The 22,251-nt window shown below is 38.5% G+C and overlaps 1 protein-coding gene across 5 annotated transcripts in view; it reads left to right on the forward strand.

Annotated features, from left to right (window-relative positions):
• Positions 1–22,251, forward strand: part of LOC104596944 (WW domain-containing protein) — a 92,996-nt gene that overhangs the window by 38,854 nt on the left and 31,891 nt on the right. For all 5 annotated transcript variants that reach the window (XM_019199841.2, XM_010258459.3, XM_010258536.3 and 2 more), the window contains 4 exons: positions 9,867–9,947; positions 10,034–10,206; positions 10,383–10,439; positions 19,369–19,528. In XM_019199841.2, coding sequence (XP_019055386.1) covers positions 9,867–9,947; positions 10,034–10,206; positions 10,383–10,439; positions 19,369–19,528 — 471 coding nt within the window. The remainder of the gene's footprint in view (positions 1–9,866; positions 9,948–10,033; positions 10,207–10,382; positions 10,440–19,368; positions 19,529–22,251) is intronic.

Below are 22,251 nucleotides of genomic sequence, written 5' to 3' on the forward strand. Positions count from 1 at the left end.
AGTTTTTGCATGGTTAAAAGGGGGCTTGTTTGGGATGGGTCCTGTCAAGAAGATGAAGAAACAAAGGGGATCATTAAAAAAGGTAAAGAGATCTTGGTCCCAGTATTTGGAGCAGACAGGTAAAGGGATATGATATTCTTCTCTCATGAGGATTGAAGGGCTAGTTATAACAGGATGTGGTTTATTTGGGTTGAGTGGTAAAAGTTTTAGGTTATGTGGTGGTTTTTTTTCTTGCTTTCCTTTATGTAAGCTATGGTGTGGTGAACGGGTTAGATGGATTATGTTTTAGGCTTTCTTTTGGGAGCGGGTGATTTCTTACCACCTTTCTTTGTAATCTTCTCTCCTATTCAATAATTTTTTTTTTTTTTTTGATAAATGAGTAAGATTTTATTCAAGAAAGATCAATATGATAAGACAATACAGGCTGCCCAAGGAGAGGCATGAGCTGGTACCTCTCCTAAACAACATTGTATTACATCAGACTAGAAAACGAAAATTTACAGAGCTGCCCAAAATAAATGTTCCCTTGAGGCCCCTTGCTTAGCTAACCCATCCGCTGAGAAGTAAAAGTCATGTTCCTTGAAAACCAATTTACTTTCCTCAGAAGGTCCCTATAGCACCAAATAACTGAACCTTGATTTGTTAGCCAACCCACAACTTTGGAATCTCCTATTCAATATTTTTTTTTTATTTATCTTCAAAAAATGATAAAAACCCTTCCTAACATATTCCAATGGGTGTCAAGGGTTAGTCAACCTATTCTAGGGTCAACAAGGTCTGGATTCTGGAAAACCTTCCTAAGGTCCAATCTATGAGGGAAAAACCTCTTTAAGTCCTTGTCCGATGCATTTGAGTTGACTTACCAAAATTAACTCTAAGAAGCTGAATTTAACTCTTGAGTGCCTCTTGTGCAATCTTCTAGCTCTCTTTTCAGACTTGACCAATTTTGTACTTGAGCAGAAATTTTCCTTTTCCTCTTCCAAGCTGCTTGAATGAGATAGATCTTGAAAGAGCAACACTTTTTCTTTCATGTCTTGCTAGCTACTTTGAATATAACAAACTTAGAAGCACTTTAATTACTTAGGCCGCAAGACATAAATACAAGATCAGATTGCTCTTCCTTTGAAGCTTAAACATTTCGGTTCTGGAGCAACATTCTTCTATCATCTCTTACAAATTGCTTAAATATGAAAACCTTGAAGCTCTTAGTAGTGATTTTGCATACCTGGAAGTGCTTAAGGTTGCAAGACTTCAACTCATCATTAGCACAAACCTTATGGTGAGTTTGTTAAAACACATATCAAATTGACCCAAGATCAACAAGAAACATTTCTGAGCCTCAATTGTGTTTAAGAATAGTTTTTTCCTTATTTAGAATTTATACTTTGAACTCCAAATAGGGAGACTAGGGGTGAAAAAGGTCGATTAAAGAATTATGAAAATGGGTTAGTCAGAGATGAGGTTCAAAGTATTGATACCATGCACCCTGTATCGGGCGTATTGTATCGTATCGTTAGGTTTCTGATACACCTGTTTAAAGGTGTTTTCAGGAAACCAATTTTTTTATATATCTAAATGAAAATTTGAAAAAAAACTAAAAAAAATCATGTGAAGTAAAAAACATTGATACACCCCTGCTGATACATTCGGTGTACCCGATACTTTAAACGTTAGTTGGAGAGCATTGGGTGGCAGCAATAAGGTCCAAATTGTGGAACCTATACACACGGGTACCTTGGCAATGGATCTAGTGGTAGGCTTGATGGGGCTAACTGTTAGGACCCGACTGTCAGTGCAGAAGCCCGAGCCCATTCACAGGGGGTACTGATACCAGATGGGGAGAAAGCATCTATTGCTGACCATAGGAACCCAGGTCCTTGTGCATGGCCAGCTTATGCCCGAGTATACACCACAAGGAATCCTCATGGACCTCACCACATCAGCTGAATTGGTTGAAACCTGCACCATTGAATCTGGAGTTAGTTATGATTTGCAATAACAAATATAAATAGTGGGCACCCCTGTGAGGGTATGGCGCATGAACAGTGATATTTTCTTCCTCTCCAACCTTCTTTTCTCTATAGGAGGTGTGTTTTCCAGTTTCCCTCAAAGATGCACCTGTGTTGGGCAGTATCCCAACAAGAGCTAATGGGTGTTTGACAACAACTGGAAGTGGTTGAACTGAATGACTTAATTACTGTCTTTTGATGGATATAGTAGTTCTATAAAATATTTAAAGGTGCAGTAATCAACTCAACTTGCCATTTAGCCATTTAGGAGGTCACAACCTACTTAATGTCTTGTTCACTAAATGGCAAATCAAGAAAGCATGTTCAGCCACTTCAACCATTATTTAGATGGCTTCTAAGGGTCTTAAAAGCTACCAGTTGGATTGTCTTACCTAGGTATTCTCTAGATACTGAGTTGCTTACTTTGAAAACAAATTGGCCGCTAGGTTGGGCCCTGCTAGGCTGCTACAAATTTGAAGTGATCAATAGAAGATGAGGTTGTGGTCTTGGTGACTCCCTTTCTACCATAATAAAGTGCAAAGATAGATGGGATTATCCCCTTCAAGTGAGATGAGGAACTTGTTTGATGCCTCTTTCTTAGGTAAAATCCTTTGGAGATGCTTGAGAACTGCTGTGTTGTGGTGTGTTTGGACTTTGGAAAAAGAGGAATGAACAAACTCTTCAAAGATGTGAAAAGAGATTTTTAGGACATAATTGCTACTATCTATATCAAGGTAGCTCATTGGGTGAAAACCTTGGAAGCAAATAGCTGTTTCAATTCCACTAATACAATGGAGCCCACCTCATCCAACTTTCATTAAATTGATTTTTTTATCATTAATCTTGAACTGTATTAAATAAGGATGGAAGTGTCTCAGCATCTGAATTCTGAAAGGATGGAGAGAAGACAAGAGAAAGAAACAATATATCAACCATTATGTTGTAAATACATCAAGCCCCTTCTCTTGTATTCCCCAGAAAATGTTTCTTGGTTACTCCATCTCTTGCAAGTGCATCAACTAAAGTATTGGCTGATCAAAGTATCCACTTGAACAACCAATTAATTACACTGATGGGTGCACTTTGGGAAACTCAGGAATTTCTGGGGTTGGGGGAGTATTTAGGGATAGTGAAGGAAATATACTTGACCAGTTTTATGGTCCCAAAATTGAAGGTGGTTCAACCAGGGGAGAATTGAATGCCGGATTATAGGGGCTGAGAAGGGAAAACTTATTAGGTAGTAGGAATCTCTTCTTTCTCATCATTTTCACATGTCATTATAGGGTGGCTAGAGAGAAATCTGAAGGGATCTAGGAATGGGATGTATAGACTGTTTTTTTGATCAGTAACTGAAATCAATTTTATTAAATCTGAAAAGAATAGCAATCGTGTTTATTATAAATAATTCATAAAAATATTCCCAAAGCACTTCCAAGTCCCAACTTTTGACTGTCCTTGTTATTAGCCCCTTTATTGATTTTCTTTAAATTATATTACCCTCTTGTTCATTATCTATAGTTCCTCAAAACAAATGGTTTCTCCTGGTGCCTTACTTTGCGATCATATCAGCCATAGCATTGCCATTCTTCATGCTCAGCTCTGTTTCTATTTTCCTTGCTTCCCTTACTATGTGTGTTTGTTTCCATGGAACTGGACAGTTTTGATTTAACCACCTTATGGTTATCCTTGAATAACCTTCACAATAAATTTTTCTACCTCAGTAACTTGTCCAACTTCAGTTCCTGAAGTACTGTCATTAATTCAGCTTCTATTGAATTGTTTTGCCCAATTTGTTCTAAATAGATAGCAGTCACTCCTTGCTCATGGTTTCAGTCTTTCAGAAAGCTCCCCCAATGCCTGAAAACCCAGGATTTCTTAGACTTCAGCCATCAAAGTTTAATTTTAAGAGATTCCTTGGTGGTGTTGATAATTCCACTCTTAGGAGATTTCTTGTTGAAGATGTAGGCTAGTAGCCACTAGTTGCCAACCTCTTATGATGTATTCTGTAAAATCTTTGAATGAAAGCAAAGCTTTGACTGGATGAGATGAACAGCAAATGGGATGGTGGGCACATTGGCTAAACAAGGGACTAGAAGACAACAACTTTTATTGGGAGAATTTTCTGGTGGAGAATTTTCCACCTTGATGTAATTCCTTGAATTTGAAGTTCAATAAAATTTATCCTTACTGATAAAAAAAAGGCAAAGGTTTGACCGGTATGCTACCTTTATCAATTTATCATTATATCTCTATCAATGCTTCTTTGGTGTGAGCTTCTTCCCTAAAAAGCCTTGTGTTCCTTTCTTCCTAGATGGACCAAGGATGGCTGCTCTCATACTTCTGCACATAATCTTCCCTCCTGGGTGGGGAGAAGAAGGTACCCTTGAAGAGACTTTCCAAGTCCTGAGGGACTGGCCACTTACATCCAAAAAGGTCAAAAAACAAACTCCAAATAGCAGTAGCAAAGGGGCAGGAAATTACCAAATGAAAGGTAGTTTAACCATTTGTCATTACACAGGTGTGAGGTGAGAATATGAGATATACTAGTCTGGTCTCCTTTTTTTGGAGAAACTCACAAATATTGATCTTTTGGTGTATCACCTTCCAACTAAATACCCTAATGTAGTAGGGTTGGTCCTTTGCAAATGACCTGAGAAAGCCTTGGAGGAGGGGGGAGGTAAGAGAGCTTGGAAAAAGGAGGCACAAGAGAAGGAAGTCAAGGTATTGGGCTATTGGCTGTCCAAATTCTACTTTTATAAGCAAATAAGCAATGTTCTAAGATTTAGGCCAAACACAAAATCAGAATCCTTGTTGGCCCTGGGTCAAATGGTTTGACTTCAAGTCACATAAACAATATATGTGATATATTTTGTAATTTATATTATATTTGAACGTTGTGGCTAGATAAATGCAAAACAAAAGAACGACCCTCTTGTTGGGAATTAGATTTTGCTCTTTGCTCCCCTCTTTGTAGAAAATGGAGAAATGAATTGATCGATTCATCAGATCCTAGGCTGGGATTCAATTCTTCCTATTAATGTTTTAAGGTTTCCATTGATTTAGTGACCCGGGTGGGTTGTGAAAATCGGCTGGTCATTGAAACCCGATTGATTTTCAATGGTTTTGCTAGGTTTTGACCTGTTCCACTGGTTTTTCAATAACTTGAAAATCGGGACTTAAAAAAATCTGAATGCTTTCTTGCTTCCCAGGTTGACTGGTCCAAGCATACAATACGAGTTTTATGATATTGTTTATAAGTGTATAAGTTAAAGGATACACCTTGAAGAAAATCAACAATTCCATAGCAGTGGACATTTCAACATTTGCACAGTGGGGGTAGTTTTATTTTTATTCAGAGAAAAGGCAATAGATATTAGGGAATTTCTCTTTAAGTGGTCATTCACCCTTTCGATAAGTCTTTCCAGAACTTAACCTTCCTACCATTTGAATCATTATATTGAACCCAAAGAAGAAAGAAATCGAGAATTGTCACAATTGATTTCTATCAAGATGTCAAGAAGGCCTAAAATCCACCTTGGCATCCCAACCAATGGGAGCAAGTCTACCAGTACTTTCGATGAACATGTTTGCTGACTTCATGAACAATATGGAATTAATGGATGTCCCAATTCAGGGTAATAGATTCACTTGGACCAATAACCAATCTGTCCTGACCCTGGTTAGGCTGGACAGATTCTTGGTTTCTTAAACTGGGATGAATTCTTTCCTGATTTCAGACAGCTTACCCTTCCTAGACCGATGTCCGAAGCCCTATTCAGCTTGTTTGTGGTCTCCATGAGACAGTCAAATCCCCGTTTAAGTTTGAAAATGCTTGGTTTGAGGAGGAAAATCTTATCCCCTTAATCAGCTCTGTGTGGAATGAGTTGCAAGTGGAGGGTTCTAGTTCTTTCGTTATGGCATCAAAATTAAAGGCTGTCAAGGGTAAACTAAAAATTTGGAGTAAGGAGAAGAATATGAAGTGGGTTACTGATAACTGATAAGAAGGCTTTGTTGAGCACCATTGTTGAGATTGACAGAGCTGAAGAGGCGGGTCCTTTGTCTGAAGATCTGAGACTTAAGAGGTCAATTGCAAAAATCAGGTATGATAAGATGGCAGTTGAGGAAGAAAGGAAGTGGAGACAGAGCTAAATCCATTTGGCTTAAATAGGGGGATAAAAATACAAAGTTCTTTCACAAAATGGCAAATGCTTGTGCTAGGTTCTCTTCAATCAGCAAGCTGGTTGGGAGGACAGGTGTGGTGAGTTTAGTTCTGAAGTTAAATCTGTAGCTACTTCTTTCTATAAGAACCTTTATAAAGAGAAGTGGGTTCAGAGACCTTTTCCCTTCGAGCTCCAATTTAATAAGTTAAATGAAGAGCAGAAAATCTGGTTAGAGAGACCATTCTCAGAAGAGGAAATTAAGGGTGTAGTAAAGAAGCTAGAAAATGATAAATCACCGGGTCCTGATGGGTTCTCTAATCTATTCTACTTAAAATGTTGGGATATTGTGAGGAGTGATCTGATGCAGGTATTTCAGGCATTTCACACTAATGCCTCCTTTCGGAGAAATCTGAATGCAACTTTCATCACTCTTATTCCAAAAATTGAGGGGGCTGTCAATATAAAGGACTTTAGGCCCATTAGTCTCTTGCACAGTTTCTACAAAATCTTGGCTAAGGTTTTGGCTGAAAGAATGAAGTGTGTGTTAGGCAGTGTTATTTCTTGTAACCAAAGTGCTTTTGTCCCGGGTAGACAGATGGTTGACTCTATTCTCATTGCCAATGAACTGCTGGAGTCCAGAAGAAGAGAGGGGACCCCAGGTGTTCCGTGTAAACTTGATATTGAAAAAGCTTATGATCATGTTAACTGGCACTGATTGGATCTGGTTTTGGAGAAAATGAATTTTGGGCAGGTTTGGAGAAACTGGATCAGAGTTTGTATTAAGACTCCTAAGTTCTCCATCTTAGTTAACGGGCAAACGACGGGTTTTTTTGGAAGTTCAAGAGGTTTGAGGCAAGGTGATCCTCTCTCTCCCCTACTCTTCATTTGCGTCATGGAAATTTTCTCTCTCTTTAGCAAGAAGGCTGCTGAGAATGGGCTTTGGGAGGGCTTTGCAATTGCTCCGGGAAAAGAAAACATTAATATTCTTCAATTTGCTGATGACACCTTATGCTTTGTTGATGCTTCTCCTAATCAACTGGAGGTGGTGCTTGGAATTTTGAGTTGGTTTGAGGTGGTGTCTGGCTTCAAGGTTAATTTGAGTAAATCTCAGATTATCCCTATAGGTCTTGTTACAAATCTAGAAGTTTGTGTAGAAGTTATGGCTTGTCAGACTGCCCATCTTTCCGTCAAGTACTTGGGGCTCCCTCTTGGAGCTAAATATACTTCCTCTCAGATTTGGAATCCAGTGGTTGAAAGAATGGAGAAGAAATTGGCTTCCTGGAAAGCTAAATACCTCTCTTTCGGGGGGAGAGTGATTTTGATTAAGAGTACTCTTTCTAATCTACCTACTTACTTCCTCTCCCTCTTTCCTATTTCTTCCAAAGTGGCTAACAGATTGGAGCAACTATAGAAACATTTTCTCTGGAGAGGTTGGGAGGAGGAGAAGAAGGTTCATGTTGTAAACTGGGATCAAGTGTGTCTTCCTAAGGAAGTTGGAGGGTTGGGAATAAGAAAATTGAAGAAATTCAATTCTGCCCTTCTGCGTAAATGGCTTTGGAGATTTGCAAATGAAAGAAATGCTTGGTGGAGAAAGCTGATTGTGGACAAATATGGAGTGGATGGGGTGATTGGAGATCCAATTTTCCTATTTCAAGAGGGATAAGCTCCATTTGGACAGGTATAATGAAGAACGCTAATTTATTTGAGGAAGGAATCGGCTACAACTTGGGAAATGGGGAAAGAATTAAATTTTGGAAAGATTCTTGGTGTTCTGAAGTGTGTCTGAAAGATGCCTTTACTCTCTTGTATCAAATTTCTGTAAATCAGGACTCCTTGGTGGCTGAGAATTTCAATGTGGATGGTAACTCTTTCAGTTGGAACTTAACTTGTAGGAGGCGCCTCTTTGACTGGGATATTGAGGAGTATGCAATTCTGTTGGGCCTGTTCCAGAACCAGAGGATTGACCCAAACATGGAGGATGCTTGGAGATGGAAATGGGAAGCTGATAGCAGGTTTTCTGTAAAGTCTATGTTCAGTAAGTTGACAAGTTCAGGTCAGGAAAACTTTCCGACTAGGCAGATTTGGAGCTCAATCAGTCATTCTAAAGTGAAGTTTTTGCTCTGGACAATGGCTTTAAATAAATGTCTATCCAAAGTTAATCTAGTGAAACGTGGCATACAGATTTCGGACATGTCATGTGGCTTATGCGGTGGCGTGGTAGAAACTACTGAACATCTGGCCTTACATTGCCCAGTCTTGAATTATATTTGGAGGCATTTTCTTCAAGCTTTGGAAATCAGCTGGGTAATGCCAAATTCTGTGAAGGATCTGCTGTTGTGTTGGCAGATTGAGGGTCTCAGCAAGAAAGGTATCTTGGTTTGGAAGACTATCCCATCTGCTGTGCTTTGGACTATCTGGATTGAAAGAAATAACAGAATTTTTCAGGGCAAAGCTAAACCTTCAGAGGAAATGGTGCAGAAAGCTGTGGGTAAACTTCTGTCCTGGGTGTCGGCAATGGAGGTGTTTAAAAATCAGAATTTGAGTCTGTTATTTAGATCTCAGAACTGGATGTATCTGTAATTGTGGTGGCTCTAGGCATCCTCTAATGGCATAGGCTCCCTTGTACTGGTTCTTGTTTTAATAAATTACCTTACCTTTTCAAAAAAAAAAAAAAGATTACAACATTCCACAACTTATAACATCAATAGGAAACCCCCATAACCATTTTCTCAACAATGAAATATTCTCCTGATTAGTTCACCTAACCCCAAGCCTTGTCCCTTTTTCTCTTACAAACCATGGCCTAATTAATAAGATGCCATTTTTAATTCACTTGGTTTCTAAAGGGAATCTCTCATAATCTTCTCTAAATTTTTTGCAACTTTCACTGGGACCTGGGAACATCGAAAGGAAATCAACAGACAGATAGGCTAAAGTTGATTTGATTAGGGTGGTTCTTCCCCCAAAGAGATATAATTTCTCTTCCACAACATAAGCCATTTCGAATCAATCCCATACTGGGTTCCAAAAGCTAAGGGATCTAGGATTACTGCCTAATGAAAACCTAGATGGCTTAAAGGTTAAGATAACACCCTACACACCCAGATAGCTAGACCTTCTTCCTCTCTTGGATCCAAGTTTATCACAGCTAAACAACTTTTGCCCAGATTGATTCTCAGGTTCAAAAATCCTGTCCAACGAATGGATCAACAACCTCATATTGATATCAAAGAATTGATTAAGTGGATTGGAGTATGTATCACTTATGTACTTTGATTTGCAAACAGCTTTGAAGATGCTCTGGCCAAACAAGGGGCAACAAGTAATCAGATGTTCTGGTCTAATGCCCCAATGGGGGTAATTATAATTTAGACTGGCTAGCCACATGAAAAGAAATCAGTGTTGTACAGGTTTATACAGTTTTGCACATTATCAATAAAATTTAGACAGTTACTCATAAAAAAAATCCCTTGTAAAAAGACCAGGAGTATCCTTATAATGATGACAAAAACTATAGATACAGGAATATCCCATTATCCTCCCATATTATATTGATAAATTGCTCCTAATCTTGTTGTTAATAAAAATGATAACAATAATAATAAAAAACTTATTTATCATTATTCAGGTTGTCCTCTAAATGCTTTGATACCATGTATCTTCCAAATAGAAGTGCTAACTCTTTCTTTAACTACAGGCAACCTAGAAATTGGGAATGGATATGGTGTCCCAGGTGGAAGTGCTTATTATGGTGCCCCAAGGCCTACTACCACATCTGGTATGTTCCAACCTCTTCCAATACTGGCTTGCTTCCTTGAGTTTACACTGATGCTGATTCGCACTTTATGAATTTTAATTCTTCAGGAGTGTCTGGGCTTGAAATCCAGGAAAAGGGCAAGAATAATCCTGAAGTGGAGAAAGAATCAGAATCTAATTCTGTTCCAAAAGAGTTGCCTGAGTACCTCAAGCAGAAGTTAAGAGCCAGGGGTATTCTCAAAGATGAAACAGCAAAAGGGTGTTCTGTGACAACTGACAAAGCAAGTACTTGCCATCTATAGTTACATGCTCTGATGAAATTTGTTTTTCTAATTTTTTTCCTTTATCCAAAGTTGACTGCAAGTTAAATACTAATGATTATGTCAACTTATTCAACCTACCATCCAGACACATGTTTTTATTTCTTTCATAATTTATTGGTGATTATGAATTTCAGAATTTGGGAGCTCAAACAACTCAACCTGCAACTGTTGTAAAGTTGCCTCCTGGATGGGTTAGTCCCTCTTTTTATTTTTTTATTTTCTGCTTTTTATTGCAGTGCTTTAGTGGCTGTACACTATTTTGTTTTGATGGTATAATAACTTCACATTTATTAATTACTACTTCAATAATTGAATATCTTGCAGTATATGTCTGGTCACAGTACTTTATGTTATTGAATTTCTTGATGTAACATGTTATGCATGATTTCAAATATTGAAGCCATAATTGGGTGGACCCAAATCTGATAATGATATTACATAAAAGTCAGCCAAGCTCTCTTGACACAATTTTTTTTTTTTGAGAGCAACTATACTAAGAATAGTTCCACTGGGTTCCTCCCAACTCAGTGTCTGAATTCCTTTTGCAATGGCCTGGGTTACCTTGAGTAAAAGAGGTGCTCTTTATGGAAAGGCAATTCTCCATGTGGTATGGTGGTGCATTTGGCAGGAGCATAATGAAAGAATCTCTGAATATAAGTGTTCTACCTTGGAAGAGTTAAAAGGAAGGGTGATCTGTGATCTTCCGGATCAACTCCTGGGCGAAGGTTTCTAGTATTTTTAGAGGCACATCTATTGGAGATGTATTTCTTATACATCCTGTATACCCTTCCCTCTTTTTGTTAATGAAAGTTATCTTTTCTTAAGAAAACTATAGTAAGAATAGTAGAAGTGACAAGAGGGGTCCTTTTCCCTTAAAACGGTACTAAACCTTACTTTAATGGTGTGTAGCTCTTATTTTTCTTATACATCCTGGGCGAAGGTTTCTAGTATTTTTAGAGGCACATCTATTGGAGATGTATTTCTTATACATCCTGTATACCCTTCCCTCTTTTTGTTAATGAAAATTATCTTTTCTTAAGAAAACTATAGTAAGAATAGTAGAAGTGACAAGAGGGGTCCTTTTCCCTTAAAACGGTACTAAACCTTACTTTAATGGTGTTAGCTCTTGGGAAAACTGGTTAATCTTGGATATGAGGGGTCCTAAGGAATGGTTCAGTGGTTGGTGACTCTCCTACTCGGGGCCTACTGTGAAGGTTAACATGATCAATGAGTAGATATTGAAGGTGTTTTGTGCACTCCCCTTTTTTGATGAATAATAAGGAGAATTTCATTATGATTATGTAAAAACTATCAATGGATACAGCATGAAAATTTCAAGAGGCGCAAGCTACAGCCTAAAAAACAAACAATATTTTTTTTTGATGGTAAAAAGAAAATTCATTAAAAGGGAAAAGATTGCCGTCTAGAAGGTGATAAGGAATCACCTGCAAACAAAACAGAACAGTATTGCTAGGGAGAAGAATTAAAATAATCCATCCAAATAATATCTCCCAATTTGTCCCCCAAATCCTCCCTAGAAACTTGGTTAAATTCTAGAGATGACAAACCCAGTCTGCAATCGAGTTGCTAACAGCTGCTACAATCTTGTCCAGATTCCAATATTTGTCTTTCTTGCTTCCTCTTAATTTCGGCCATGTACAAAAAAATTTCTGCAGCAGATTCTGGCTGAAAATCTGTTAATCTGAAATGGTCTTGCTTCCTCTGCCCATTCCCCAATATTATCACCCCAAGTTTCGTTCTTTATTTTCAAACTGAAAACCTCCAACTTCGAATCTTGCAGTAGAACTACATCTGGCACAATCTTTCTTAATACATTCCTAACTATTGTTCTTCTTTCTTTTCTCAGCCCCCTCACATTCCAGGAAACCAGTTTCATCTTCTGCAACCTCTCTCCCCCCGACCCCTAATTTTACAATATTACAATTGTGCCAAAAATAAATTGTCCCTAAGTACCCCTTGCTTAGCTAGAGAATCTGCCAGCCCATTATCTGATTTCCTCTCCCACTGAACTCTCATTGTTTTGTGCATTCCCCTTTTAGAAGCAACAATTGGACAGGGATGCAGAAATTACACATGACTGCCCAAATTCTTTTTGTTATAACATAAACTTAAACAGCCGGGATACAACAAAAGACTTTTGTTGAGAAGAAGAATAAAAACCATGATTTATGTCTTCAAATAAGCCGAGTAGAGAATTGAAAGAAAGGACTTTTGGCTGACGTATCCTTGGAAGGGGCCAGTGTATACTGAAGCCAAACTGTTTGTATGAAGAAATCGAAGGATCCTCTGAAGCAACACTATAAATATGGAAGAAAAGAAGAGGATAATACTGGAGAAAGATACCCTGGATTTTTGTAACCTTGAAGGGTGGCACTAAAGGAAGGCAAAGTTAAGAAAAATGGGTTCGTTGCTGCATGCTACTACACAATCAGAATGGGACATAACTACCATGGAAGATTCCTTAAAATTATAGAGTTCTTCTCCCAGGAATGTAGAGAACTCATATTCTTGTTGGAAGGGAAAGAAAGGTCTAGGGTGGACTAACATGGAAGATGTACATGCACCAAAGGAATTCATTAGTTGATGACATGAAGATAGACAGTGCCAGGTCCATTTGGGAGAAGACAAAAACAGTATTGATGAGGATAAGAGAAAATAAGAAACATTCATTAGTGCATCTCTGATGAGAAAAGTGATGTGTGGTGATTATCTATGTGACTCGTCCTAGGAAGCAGCAATAGCAGTTTTGGTATCAAGACCATTGCTTAAGTGGTACCAAGTGCTAGAGCAGGTTGAAGAAGGAACATCTTACAGTAATCAAGCCAATCATACCCAATAGTATCATTATCTTCACTTCACAAAATGCATCGACCTTCTATTATTGTATCTACTGAACATTGGAATAGGGGAATATAAATAGATAACACTATACTAGTGGACATTGAGGGTTAACCACAAAGTCGAGGTAATATGCCATCTGAGATCACTATTAGACCTGTGATTTAAAAGGCATGCCTAGGCGCACAGGTGAGGTACATTTTAGGTGGTTTGTGCCTTGCATAGGCCTAGAAGCAGCCCCTTTGAACAGGTGTATACCTAGTGTGCCTAGACGTGTGCCTAGTGCACTTTGTGCATTAGCTCAATCTCACACGCCTTTGTTAAATCTTGTGCTCTCATTCTTCCTAATAAAAGATATTTTCTAAAAGGTTAAAATTGTAAAGCCATTTTTTTGTAGGGATTAAGAATTTAAGACGCTAACATGGATTTGTTTGGGCTTGCCTCAAGGGGCTTGGTACAAAGGCAGCTTATAGAATTAGGAATGAAGTATGTTTAACATCATATTATCTATTTGAAATAGTGCAATTATGAAAGAAATAAAGAAATTGAAAGTTTAACATACTTGAATATGTTTTATATGCTATGTTTGTTTGCATTTTCACTTTTATATGTGTAAATACATGTAGGCAACCATTGCAGAATCTGCGATGAAGGTCATAATAACATAAAGGTAACCATCACAGAACTTGCGATGAAGGTTATGCCCACTGCTAGAGCAAATGTGATCGCATAACCAAGAACCAAAATTGTAGTAGACTCACATGTCTCCCAAACCCCAGAAAAGCTGCGATGCTACTTGCGATATCGTACCATCCTTTCATTGGTAGCGATGCCACCTTGAGCGTAAGCATGACTACAAGAGGAGACACTATGATGGCAACAGAAAGTTTAGGACACAACAATGCGAGTAACGAATCACAGAATACCACAAGACATGTCCAACACCGCATCCACAATAAAGTTTATGCATTATTACATCCACATTACTACCTAACCCAACATTGCAAAAGGTTATTAAAACAACGCGTGATGCAACCACAACATTGAGTCATTTGTGATGCCACTCCCAAACACTAAGACATTTCTGTGAGAGACATCACACCACGTGACTATGGGCGAGCTTCTAGAAGGGGCTGTAGTTACGAATGTGCTCACATGTAGACTTAAGGGCAGGAACTCCCAATCCTAGGAGATTCTTGTGGACATGTGGTAAAACCCCGAGTTGCTTACTTGTATTAGATCTAACAAACTGACTACCTTTCTGAAAGTGGGAAAGCTTCCTTCCGTCTTCTCCCTCATTTCCTCCTATAGCTAGCCCTTCTTTCTTTATAAATAAGGGAGGCTCAACGCCCTCCACATGAGATCATCCATTAGATCACTGTGAGAGTCTTAGCATTCCAGATTTCTGCCTCTTTCAGTGTCTTCCTCTCCTTTTCCTAGCCTTTGCCCTTACATCCTCACTCGACCCCCCAATCATCTACCATCCTTTAGGTAGACCCCCACAATAGCCTTACCCTTCAACCTACAATATGTTATGGTTATGTAGTTTAATTTGAGCTAATAAGATTTTTAAAATATTTAATTTAAAATCAAAGTTTTGCATTTTTAATTAATATTATTTAATAATTTCTTAATTTATTTTAATTTTTAGCAATTTTTGCATATATATTTTTTATTTTTTAAATTTTCTGCCTTGCTTCAAAAAGGCGCATGCCTTGCCTTGTGCCTTGCACCTCGGGCACAAAATGTCCTTTGTGTGTTTTTTGTGCCTTGTGCTTTTACAACATAGGGTCTCTCTCCATTTAAGTTTAAGAACATGTGGTTGACACACCCATGTTTTGTGTCGAAGGTTGAGGAGTGGTGGACAACAAACAAATTGGGAGGGAAAGAGATTCGTAAGGAAGTTGTAGGCTTTGAAGGCAAAGATCAAAGATTAGAATATATTACATTTAGAAGATTGGAGGAAAGTAGCGAAGATTTGGTCAAATAGAGGAAATAGATAGGAAGAGCTTGGTTTGTTAAATGAAGATGAGAGGAGGGAGAGATTGAGCCTAAATAAAGAAGCGGAAGAGATTCTATTGAGGGAAGAAATAAGTTGGAGACAGAGTTCTAGGGTTAGATGGAGATGTTAAAAAAGGGTGCTTCCATGCTCGCTAATGGTAAATGGTAGGAGGAAGAACTTTGTATCTATGTTGGAGGTGGAGTGCAGGGTAATTACTTAATAGGAGGATATTGCAAAATTTATCAAAAAAAAAGGAGGATGTTGCAAAAGTCTTTGTTGATCACTTTGAATTGATTTATAAGCGGCCTTTTATTGGAGGGTGGAAAATAGAGGGTCTAGATTGGCATATAGTGGAAGAGAGACATTGTTTTATGTTGGAGAGGAGGTTTTAATTGGAAGAAATAAAGGAAGCATTATTTTCGATGGTTAGATCAAAGGGCATCGGATCCTAATGGTTTTACCATGGCCTTCTATCATGATTGTTGGTGCGTTTTAAAAGATGACTTCTTTAGGGTGCTTAGTTTATTCCATAATCGTGGGGTCATTAATCCGGTAGCTAATGCGACTTTTTTCACTTTGATCCCCAAGAAGACTGATGCTTGCCATCCCAAAGACTTTAGGCCAATTAGTTTGGTTACCAACATATACAAAACTGTTGCAAAGGTCTTATCTTTGAGGATAAAGAAAATTCTCCCCTCCATTATCACATGTTCCCAAGTGGCCTTCATTTAGGGTAGACAAATAACAAATTGGATTCTCACTGCAAATGAATGTTTGAAGGAATGGAAAAGATTAGGGGAAAGGGTGTAGTAGTTAAACTGGATCTTGAAAAAGCCTATGATGAGCAGACTTATATCAAGGGGTGTTTACACAGTTGTCATTTCTTGGTGATAGTGAATGGAGTTGTGAAGGATTTCTTCGGAGCTATTAGAGGGCTAAGGCAAGATGATCCATCATCCTTGTTTACTCTTATTGCAAATCTGATGAGCAGACTTATATCTAGGGTAGATAGGATGTAGTTGATTAGAGGATGGAGTGTAGGAAGAGACCGGATTGCGGTGGCCCATTTACAATTTCTTGATGATGTTATTATTTTCTATGATGGCGAGAACAGACAATGGTTTGAAAACTTGAAGTTGATGGTGAGGTTGTTTTAGAGGATGTCCAATTTGAAGGTTAATTGGAGGAAGAGTTTGATAGTAGGACTAAATATAGAGGAGGAAGAGCTAGGGTCTATGGCCAAAACCTTAGGGTGTGCTTGATGTGAGTGTTTGTTGAACTACTTAAGTCTTCCTTTAGGTGCCATCCCTAGAATCAATATCTTTTGGAATATTGTAGTAGTGAAGGTGTTGCGGGCCCGGGAATAGGATCTCGTCACGGGTCGGTCCACGGGGAAAACCTCCTGTTTTCCCTTGTTCCTTCCTGCTCGTGATGAACCTATCTTGGCACCTTCGATGATTTGTCCAAGAGATCACCAACTCTCCTAACTCACTCTTGACTGAATAATTTGATATCTCATTCAATAATGGGGTCTCCTTAAATAGGAGATTACAAGAGTCCTAATCAAAGGGAGTCTCCTTGCTGAATAGGGAGACTTCCAGTTTTATCTTGCTAAGGATAAGATAAGCTAATCCTAATCTGATAAGCTACTAACAAGATAAGATAAGCTAAGCTAATCCTAATCTGATAAGCTATTAACAAGATAAGATAAGAGATAAGAACAATAAGATAAGAACAAGCAAAATGAGCTAATCTAATCTAGATAAGGCTGCTGTTGCCGAACTGGGTAGGATGAGCATCACTGAATCCTTGCTGCTGCTGGCGGTGGGCCCGGGGCCTGTTGCTGCCGGCGGCGATGGTACGTCTTCCCGAGGATGGCGTCCATAACAGAAGGTGGATAAGAGATTGGCAGCTTGGAAAGGCAATTATTCCATTGAGGGCAGGCTAACTCTTATTAAATCCAGCTTAGCTAGACCTCCCTGTTTATTCCACAAATAGTTGTCAGGAAAGTTGAGAAGTTGATGAGAGATTTCCTTTGTGAACCTGGGGAGGGAAATTGGAAACAGCTTCTCTATATGTACAGGGGTAAGGTTGCATACATCTGTCCCTCCCTAGGCATTGCATGGTGGGAGCCTCATGCACTGGGCAACCTAGGGAGGGAAAGAAGGATCATTTGATGAGGTAGGAGATAGTGATGCAAGGGAAGAGGAGGGAGGTTTGGGAATATGCAAAATAAGCAAGAAGAATTTGTCTCTCCTCGGAAAATGGTTGTGGAGATTTCCAATGGAGAATGATAAAGTATGGCATGATGTTGTGGCTAGTAGACATGGGTTCTTGGAAAATGGATGGGATGTTGGGGTGCTATACAACAATGTCTCAAAATGCGGAAATGTTACGCAAGGTGTTCCACTACCTGGAGGCGTGAGGCATAGTTCAGAATGTAGGAGGCGTAAGCCTCCTTAAGAGGAGGGGGATGAGGGGGTCTGGGGTCTTTTCCTTCCTTTTTGCAAATTCACTGTGGAGACCCATCCTTGCGAATTCATTTTGTTCCTTGTTTTCTTCCAGACTCTCAATCATTTTCCCCATTTCTATAGCTTTCAACTCCTCAAATAATACATTTATTAATTGCTAGATTCTTTCTCCCTCCTCCCTGCCCTCAACTGTTTCTTTCCCTATCCTTAACCATTCCATATTGGTCATTTTCACAGGTAATTTTGGATAAATCTGGATTTGAGCTAGACAGAGAAAGTGGATTCAAGGTTTTCTGTGGATGGAAATTTGGTAACATTAAGTAGGAAACAAACAATAGTGGCTGGATTGTGTTGTGGGGCAAAGTAACCTGCCATGGCACATGGGGTGGCTGATGTTTTGTGAATAAGAAATTTGTTAACTAAATTGGATTTTCCCATGACTGGTTCAGTATCTCTTTGTTGCGACATTAAGGTAGCAATTAAAATAGCACATAACCTGGTTTAACATGACAAAACCAAACATATTGAGGTTGATAAATATTTCATCTGTGAGAAGGTGGAGAAGGATGAAAATAGTCTTCCATTTGTAATCTTGAAGGAGCAGTTAGCTGATTGTAATCACAAAGAGTGTCACCAGCTTGCCCTAGTGAACTTTGTTACAAGTTGGGTATGCATGATACTAACGACCCAACTTGAGGGAGACTGTTGTAATTACTTAGTTATTGGGTGTTGGGGTGGAAGTGTCTTTTTGTTCTTTTAAAAATGAATTGGCAGTTTTGGTACTGTCAGACATTGATTGTTTTCTTCCATTCTTCTGCTGTCTTTTTTCTTTTTGCTTCTTCTTTTCATGTCCTATGACAGATTGTAGAAAAAAAAAAAGAACTCACTGGTATCTGCATTAGCAATCAAATCTTGGCTATAGCATCTAAGTAGTTAGATCCAAGTTGAGTTTTTCAACTCTGGTTTCAAATTCTTTAGATGCTGTGTCAGCATGAACCTGGGTCACTTTATTGGGTGCATATAGTTTTGTATTAGTACCAATTTGGTGAGTATAGTGCTTTGGAAGTGGTAAAGTTTGTGCCCATGTAGTGAGATTATCAGATATGATTGGATTATTGGTAGATGCAATAGAAATTTAGTTTGGCCAAAGGGGTAAAGACTTGACTTTTATTTGTGGTTCAATATTTGTGCTGGTTGATGTTGAGACTTGGAGCTGACTAGGTTGAGTTGGTTTGTGCTCATTGCCTCAAATACTTGAACCATCCAACCTTTTCTTCCCCAACTTGGTTCTGGTTGTAAACTAAGTTTGGTGAGGGTCTATGGACTCTGAATGCTCTACTAGTTGATGTAGATTCCTTCATTGTAATGGAATTCATGCTCCATTGCTTAATTGGCAAGTATTTGATTTGTGACTAAGACTTCTCTATGTGATCTATCTTCACATTTGAAATTATAATAAGTACTTGTGTGAATGCATGATTGCCTCCTTTGCTGGAGCTTCTTTATTATTCCTGACAGAATAATGCACCTCATGGTGGAGGAACATATCTGTATAGCTGTCATTAATATTCTCCAGCATTTTATTGACTCTTTTTTCTACAAGTCAACTATCTGAAACTCTCCTATATCAGAGGAAGATTGGATAGTCTATGTCATTGTCATTTTCTTTCTTTTGACTTTTGAATTCCTTTACTGATGTTATATTAGAGTTTGTGCTTTGTCTCTGTAATGATTCTTAGCAGATTTCAGCTTTTTCTGCTGATGTCAATCTTCTTCTTTACCATGTAGGTGGAAGCAAAGGATCCTGCAAGTGGTTCTATATATTATTACAATGAGAATACTGGGCAAAGCCAATGGGAGAGCCCTATTGAGAGTGCTAATAGTGCCCAATCTCCATCAGTTTTACCTCTTCCACCATATTGGCAAGAGGCAATTGATGAAACAACAGGTATGTTGTAGATTAACCATATTGTTTCAGCCTTTTTTCATTGCAAGTGATATGATAGAAAAGACAGCAATAAAGAAGAGATGTACTACAGAATGATTACTTTTATCTCATAGTTGTAAATACTGCAAAATTTGAGGGATATTACCATGAGCATACTTTCATATAAGATGTTCATTTAGCTTGTGCCAAGTACCTTCTTTCTTCGGACATCTTGCATATCATTGGACACTTCTCATTTCTCAAACAGATTATGTGTTTGGTTAATGACTTGTTCCCTTTTTTTATCTATGGAGAAACCATACTTATAAAGGCATATAGGTAGGTGGCAAGTCTGGACAGGTTAGGTCAGGTTGAGCCATTGAGGTCAATCCTAACCCTAATCCAACCTGATGACCTCGGGTTGGGTTCAGGTTGGCCCAATTTCTCCATTTATTTTTGCTTTTAGAAAAAGTTATCACTTCTTAGACATAGGATTAGTTGCTTTTAGAAAAGGTTATCCCTTCCCTGCTTTCTTAATACAAATCAGTTACTCTCTCTCAAAAAAGTTTTAGCTTCTGTGTGTGTGCAAGGACAAAATAAGGGTGCTTTAGGAGTACCATACTTATATTACCTAAAAATTCTTGGCTTTTAAACTTGAAAAAGTACCATACTTATATTCCCTAAAACTTCTAAGCCTTGTCCCAACCATATGATGTTGGCTACATGAATCCTGTTCTGCCATTCTATTCTGTTCAACCATATTCATTGTTAAACTGTGAGTGCTTAAATTGTTTGTCACTACTTCAATTCATGTCATTTTTATTCTGCCACTAGGTCTTTGTAGAGATGATGGACTGAATGGGCCTTAGTTTCTTTCTTTTATTTAGTTATGTTTATGTTTTATGCAATGTTTTAAAACGCGGAGGCGTGACGTGAGGCGTAGTTCAGAACGCAAGAGGCGTAAGCCTCCCGAACACAAGGAGGAGTAAACCTCCTTAAGAGGAGGGGGGTTAGGATGAGGATGAAGAGGAAGGGGGGATCTCATTTTTTCTTTATTTTTTGTAATCGAATAAGACTACAATCAGTCCTAGTTTTAGTGTTCAATTAACAGGAAAAATTGAGAAAGAGGAAGAGGATAAGAGAAGAGAGAAGAAGAGGAGAAGAAGAATTCGAAGGGGGGATTTAGAAAAGGAGAGGATTTTGATCTGCCGCCCCTCTCTTACCATTTATATTAATTCTCAAATAAAGGTAAAAGGGCTTAAATACCCTTACTACTTACATGGCAAAAATCAAAGACTAATAATTATAAACTGACTGAAATAACTACCAACTAATTGCTGACTAGTACAGTACAGTGGGGACCACATCAGTTTTCTCTACACTCCCCCTCAAGTTGGGACTTGGTGAGGAGATTGGCAAGCTGCATGTTGGAGGTGATATATGGAAGACATACTTCTTGAGATGCAACCCTTTCTCTAATAAAATGTCGATCCACTTCAATATGCTTAGTTTTGTCATGTTGTACCGGATTATAGGCTATATTTATAGCAGCCTGATTATCACAGTACAACATTAAGGGTTTCTCATAAGCAATACCCAACTCTTAAAACAGTGATTTCAACCATAGTATTTTAGCCACACCATTTGCCATGGACCAATATCCAGTTTCAGTACTAGAACGAGAAACAACATTTTGTTTCTTACTCCTCTAGGAAACAAGATTACCTCCTACAAAAGTACAATATCTAGAGGTAGGCCTATCATCAACACACCCAGCCCAATCAACATCTTTATAAACTTCTATCTTCATGTGATTATTATCCTTAAATGGTACACCTCTGCCTAGATACCTCTTCAAATATGCCAATATCCTCTCAACAAGTAGATGAGTGGTTCTAGGAGAGTGCATATACTGACTAACAACACTGACTGCATAGCTGATGTCTGGTTGTGTGAGACAGATAGAGAAGTTTTCCAACTAACTGTTGGAACATAGCTTTATCTTCAAGAGGCTCTCCACCTTCTGCACTGATCCTGTGATTCTATTTAATAGGTGTGTCAGCAGGCTTAACACCCAACTTTCCTGTTTCCTCTAACAAATTAAGGACATACTTCCTTTGAGAAATAAAGATCCCATGATTGGACCGACCTACCTCAATACCCAAGAAATATTTGAAGGGAAGGGAGATCCATCATATGGATGGCTGAACCATGTAGGGTGGCTGGGCGAAATTTCAAAAATTTCTAAATTACTTGATTTAGAAGAACTACATTTTTCAAGGTTCATTCTTGAAACAAACTGGACCAAATCTGCAACCAAGATTAAGGGAGGGATATACCTGATATGGAATCCATGCAAGTAGCTCCCAACGTAGGTGTTCACGCCCAAAGAAGTCACCAAATCCCACCTCCACTGAAGAAGACCCAGCTTAGGATGAGACAGGATCAACAAAGCAATTCTTTTGCAAGAACTGCAATCCTTCAGCAAGGATCACGCAAGGGAGTGTGAGCACAATTTCAGATCTGATTTTTCTAGCAAAAATCAAAATCAAGATCGAATCTTGATCAGTCCAAGACTATGGAGATCGAACAGGGTAGGGCGGCAAGAACAAAGGAAAGAACTGGATTCTACAAAAGTGTTTAACAGAAGGAATTCGCCCTCTATTTATAATCTTTCTGGATCAACTTCTTAATCCTATTAGGAAAGGGTTCCTTGATCCAAATCTCTATTTGGATCTGAACTC

This window comes from Nelumbo nucifera, chromosome 3, assembly GCF_055504915.1.
Source record: "Nelumbo nucifera cultivar China Antique chromosome 3, China Antique-T2T, whole genome shotgun sequence".
Lineage (NCBI taxonomy): Eukaryota > Viridiplantae > Streptophyta > Magnoliopsida > Proteales > Nelumbonaceae > Nelumbo > Nelumbo nucifera.